This window comes from Heptranchias perlo, chromosome 1 (assembly GCF_035084215.1).
Source record: "Heptranchias perlo isolate sHepPer1 chromosome 1, sHepPer1.hap1, whole genome shotgun sequence".
In the NCBI taxonomy this organism is placed as follows: Eukaryota; Metazoa; Chordata; class Chondrichthyes; order Hexanchiformes; family Hexanchidae; genus Heptranchias; species Heptranchias perlo.
Window position 1 is genome coordinate 191,203,666 of NC_090325.1, and position 5,670 is coordinate 191,209,335.

Consider the following 5,670-nt stretch of genomic DNA (forward strand, 5'->3'; position numbering starts at 1 on the left):
CCTGAGTGTTTTAAATGTTACAAAATAAATCTTTACTGGGGTTGAGTTTGGATATTTATCCTCTAAACGTGCAACACCATGAAATCAAAGGCAGAAAATAGAGCCGCTCTCATTTGCACAGTATCCTACTCCTTAAAGTGTTCCCGAGGGATCGTGCAGTATTTTTTGGGAGCGATCTTGCTCCTATCGGCCCGTGGCCTGGTCATCAAGTCCGTTACTGATTATTGGGATCAATAAAATAACGCCCTGCACAGCGGGCCAAGGTAACTCTCAGGGGTCTGGGAGCAGGGGTCTGCTGAGAATTGAAGGGAAGAGTTTCTTGTTCAAGTTTAATACTGAGTGTGAATGTGGCTTAGGGAGAGAAATATCAACCCACTTTTTTTTTTAAAAAGTCGGTGGTTTTAGGGATCTTTGCACTTTTTTTAAAAAAAGTGCACAGATCCCTAAAACCACCGATGTATAAATGCAATTGCACAATTAAGGATTGCAAATTATCGCTCGTGTTTCCACCTCTACAAATCCCCGTTATCTTTCTCTGACAAGCATGCAATCAAACTGCACCCCCCCCCCTCCCCCTCCCTCCCTCCTTTGCAGCAGGTGGAGAGAGTGGGGAGGAGGATGGGGGGGTTTCAAAGTGTGAGGGATAAGTGGGTGAGAGTGAGTGCAGACATAGAGGAGATGGGGGGCGGGGGAGGGGGGGTGAAGCCAGTCGCGTGCCGAGCGGAGCGCGTGGCTGGCGCGAGCTTTGGAACGGGCCGGGGACGAAGCGGGAGGGAGGGAGGGAGGGAGGGGGGAGGGGGGGAATAACCCAGGCCGCGTGCCATCCGCCCATTGATAACAAAAAAAAAACAAGAGCAACAAACCCGGGAGTAACGCGCACACTCTCCCGCTCCTCCGCCGCCCCTCCCTCTTCCTTTGTCTCTGATTGGGCGGCTCCTCCCTTGGATTTGCATAGCGGGCTTGTCTCCGCCCCCCCCCACCCCCACCCCCACCACCTTCATTGTTTATGAATCGGGCAGTCGGCGCGCGCGCTCTCCCCATTCGCTGACCGCACGCGCCGGCCCGCGCCCCGATTGGCTGCCAGCACGCGACCGGCGCGAGCACCCTTTGATACCCGATGACAAAAAAAGCGGCGCCTTTTAATCCCAGCGGCGCGTGCCGCATTTAAAGGCAGCCCCGCAGCCCGGCCACAGCAACAGGAGGAAGGTTTACCTGCACACGCCTGGTGTGTGCACAGTGTGCGTATGCACAGATAGCGGTGTACGATTTTTTTTTTACTCTATATATATATATATATATATTGTGCTGTGCATGCAAGAAACAAAAAAAAAAGCAACACCAGCGCTTGGGGAGCAGCGACAAAGTTAACTCCCAAACTTTTTTTTCTTGCATTTTTCGTCGCTGTTGTTTGACTTTTTTTTAATTATAATAATTGCAATAATCAAGTTGCAATGAGCCAGATGCATTCGGAAGATTGGACAGAAATGAAAGAGCTGGCGGCTGAAAGGTGTCTGCAGCAGCAGCAGCAGCATCACCACCACCATCACCATCCTCACCCTCTGCAGGCTGCTCAGGGGTATCCGCAAGCGGCGGCTGCACTCTCCCTGCTGGACACCGACCCACGCGCCTGGCTTGCACCCACTTTGCAAAGCACCTGCTCGGCTCACGCCGACTACCTGTCGCCCGGGTCGTCCGAGGAGACGCTGCTGGGACTGGGACACGACGCGGATTTCGGCGGGCCGGTGCGGTGCAGCAGCCGCCGGGCCGCCCGGGGCAAGAGCCCGATCAAAGTGCGGGAGCTCTGCAAGCTGAAGGGGCTGGGTCTGGAGGAGCTGGGCTGCAGGCAGCGAGCCCCGCCGAGCAGGCACGTCAACGGCGTCCAGAAGCAGAGGAGGCTGGCCGCCAACGCCAGGGAGAGGAGGAGGATGCACGGCTTGAACCACGCCTTCGACCAGCTCAGGAACGTCATCCCGTCCTTCAACAACGACAAGAAACTGTCCAAGTACGAGACCTTGCAGATGGCGCAGATCTACATCAACGCGCTGGCCGAGCTCCTGCAGGGCGGCGAGCCCACCAAGAGCGAGGGCACGTCCCGGGCGGCGCCGTGCGCCACTCCGGGCTCCAGGCGTTACGCCAACCCGGGCTACTCGGTGCAAGTCGACCCCATGCAGTTCGCCTTCGAGGAAGGGCCGATGGACATGTCCCAGGAGGAGCTGTCGTCCCCCGTCACGTCCATCCAGGACGGGAGCAAGACGTCCCCCCGCTCCCACCGGAGTGACGGGGAGTTCTCCCCTCACTCCCACTACAGTGACTCCGAAGACGCCGCTTTGGACCCGCAGAGCGAAGAAGATGAACTTTCTGAACTCCGGCAATCCCAGAATTACCAATAAATGCAACAAGTGGGAGGGGGAGAAAATAAATCAAAAATGAACTTTATGTCTTCCATAATTTTTTTTTTGCTGTGACGCTGAATGCTAATAGAGTATATGTAAAAAAAAATGCTAATTTTTATACGAATTCCATATGGGTGATGATGCTCCTTATAACGCACGCACTTTAAACCTCAGCCTGGTACTGAAACTGCCAATTTCTATCGTTAAAATATTTAAGTAGCCACCTTGCATTACGGTGTTTTATATATATATAAAAAATATATGTAGGTAATATTGGTTCGGGACATTTGTGTCAAGCATTGTGTCTCATAGGCGACTTTTGTTTCTTGGCAGCTGGAAATATAGAATTATTATTTATTGCTGATTCTGAGTGTATTTCTTTCTCGGCCGCTCGTCTCTGTTCGGTTATTCTTTTGTATATAATATATAATTTTTTTTAAAAAAACAATTCCAATCGTGCAGATGGAAAAAAAAGCATCTTTTTTTAAAAAAAAGTTTTGTTTAAATTTAGCAATCCCTTTGCCACCGTTTATGTACTGTTGCTCTTTGAGTTTTTAAACTAAATAAATAAATGTAATCTGGAAATATGCCGTGGGACGAGTTGTGATTTATTGGGGAACACATCATAAAAGTGTGTTAGAAGTCTAGTTTTTTTTTCAGGAAAGTGAGAGAACAAAAATTGGAAGTTAATATAACTGAATAAAAGTGACATAGCTAAATGTAGGAAGCTAGGTCATAAAAAGGGGGAGGTTTCTCCTCACTATGCAAGTGGTTTGATTTCGGGAGTGTAGGATATTTAAAACACGCACACTCTGAAATCTAATAACTTGCACGGGTAAGCGAGGAAATGCAGTAATATATCAGAGAATGATCAGCACAGACGGAGGTCATTCGGCCCATCGTGCCCATTAGACCCACTCCCCTGCAATGTCCCCCCTCCCCCTTTCAGGTATTTATCCAATTCCCTTTTGGAAGCTATTACTGACTCTGCTTCCACCACCCTTTCAGTACGTGTAAACTTTAATTTGAGCAAACTAAAATCTTTGCAGCTGCATTTAAGTTTCGTATTATTGTAACTGGAGGATTCTCAAGGCTGGCGACCCAAATTGCAGATTGCCTTTTTTTTTGGTATGTGTGAAAGCGTTGAGTTGACTTACTGGGTGGGACAAAGGCCAGTGAACAAAAGGTCGCTTCTCCTTTGATCTGCGGTTCATGAAGGAGCCTCATTTGAGCGGAGAAAGTTACACTTTCTGTTCAGTTTTGTATAGACTTTGGGGAGGGTAATATGTAGATCTGCCCGGACAAAGCATTACAAGTGTATTTGTATGGAGCACAAGCAACCACTAGTGTTACAATCTCACGAGAGGGCAACCCATGTAATTAGACACAAGGTTAATTAAGCAGCAAAGCTCCGCTATCAGGGGCAACATTTTAAAACATCCTGCTTAAGAGTGTAACGCTTAAGTTGGTTCTGGCGACTGTGTCACATTTTGACATGGATTTTAAAAGGGACTCGAATAACCCTGTCCCTATGTTCATTGCTAAGCTGATTTGCAGGAGAATTCGGTAGCTGATTTAAACGTAAAATAAGTAAACACGCTATTTAAATAATACAATATTAAAAGTAGAACGGAAGAGGAGAGCGGGACAAAAGTTGGAAACTTAAAATATACAATTTTAAACAGAAAACATTAACAACCATAGAATCAACACAGTAATAAAGTGACATCGAACGGCGTTGCTATTTGTTAGTGGTTGAGTGCCATAGAGTGTAAGCGGATTTTTAAAAAGAACACAGGATTGTGTAGGTCCAAGATTTTAATGCTCAGTCGGTAATCTAAAATACAACGATCCCCGTAAAATAAAAATGCTTTTATATTATTCAATATACATTTATTAATTTTTAACGAGGTAATTTTTGGTTGAATTTTAAAAAGTTGAGTATTTTCTTGGTGAATTTAAATAGTCACGAGGAACAATGTTAACAACCGGAGGGAGTAAAATAAAAGTGCTGAAATAAAATCAGAAAATACACAGTATGTGAAATAAACAGGTTAAAGTCCAGACCCTTCTGGAAGCATGAACCCAGCTCCTTTTTTGGGGATGTTGCGTATATTTGGACTTGGCCTGCTGTTGTTTCGCTGCCTCCCAATTCGTCTGTAGCTTGTATTTGCTAACTGTGCCAGATGTGCGGTACAGATTTGCCATAAGTGTACCAAAATACTGCTAAGACAGGTTTACTACGAGGGCACGGGAAGTGTTCATTAAGGATGCATTTACACTAAACTGTGTGGCAAGGGCACACGGCGCTTTTAAGCTGAGTGAATGAATGAGACTCCCTGCAGTCAGTTCAAGCCCTAACCGCGGATTGACATTACATTAGTTTAGCAGACCCGCGGAGCAGTTTTGGGGGCCCAGAATTGCCTGCATAACTCAAAGCACTACCGAGGCAGTTAAAATCCTGAGGAGTGGTATCTCATCAAGAGGACATCTCTCACTTGGTTGACTTCCCGAAGCGTGCAATGTAAATCCAGTCAGGTCATTCGGCAATGTACAGATGGAGAATCCAATAGGATACAACTTGCTCCAATAGGACAGCTTGTGACCAATACAAATGAAAATCCGTGCATTAGTGACGTCCTGCTACTGACCATCAATGGCAACGTTAAATGTTTACTTAATTTTATTCACAACACTTCACGCAGAAAAAAACTACAGATATTTAGAAGAATTTCAATGTACAAAACTTTGTTCAATTCAATGAACGCAATATTTTGAATTCTTGAAATTTTGACAAGAGTCATGGAATCCTAGATCTAACAAAGCATCCAAATAGCCCGTGCGCTGTGAGAACGGGTTTGCTATTGGACACAGGTATCCTGCATGTGTACACTGTGATAGGTGTGTTACTGGATCCAGGTATCCTGTATGTGTACAGTGAGGTAGGTGTGTTACTGGATCCAGATATCCTGTATGTGTACACTGTGAGGTAGGTGTGTTACTGGACACATATCCTGCTTGTGTACACTGTGAGGCGGGTACGTTGTTGGTATATATTCTGTCTCCTCCGGCCCTATAATTTAAAATTCTCATCCTGGTGTTCAAATCCCTCCATGGCCTCGCCTCTCCCTATCTCTGTGCCCTCCTTCAGCCCTCCAAGAACTCTGGATTCCTACAATTCTGGCCTCTGGCGCATCCCGACTTCCCTCGCCCCTCCATTGGCAGCCGTGCCTTCAGCAGTCTATTCCCTAAGCTCTGAAAATTCTTCCCTAAATCT

General features: G+C 46.6%; 1 protein-coding gene across 1 annotated transcript; it reads left to right on the forward strand.

Annotated features, from left to right (window-relative positions):
• The first annotated feature begins 1,451 nt into the window (after positions 1-1,451).
• atoh1a (atonal bHLH transcription factor 1a) lies at positions 1,452-2,608 on the forward strand. Its single transcript, XM_067974210.1, has one exon. It carries the CDS (start codon positions 1,452-1,454, stop codon positions 2,388-2,390), a length of 939 nt encoding a protein of 312 aa, XP_067830311.1. The 3' UTR covers positions 2,391-2,608.
• The last annotated feature ends 3,062 nt before the right edge of the window (positions 2,609-5,670 follow it).

Excerpts from the sequence above, each read along its gene's own strand:
- atoh1a (XM_067974210.1), top strand. The coding sequence starts at position 1,452 with ATGAGCCAGATGCATTCGGAAGATTGGACAGAAATGAAAGAGCTGGCG.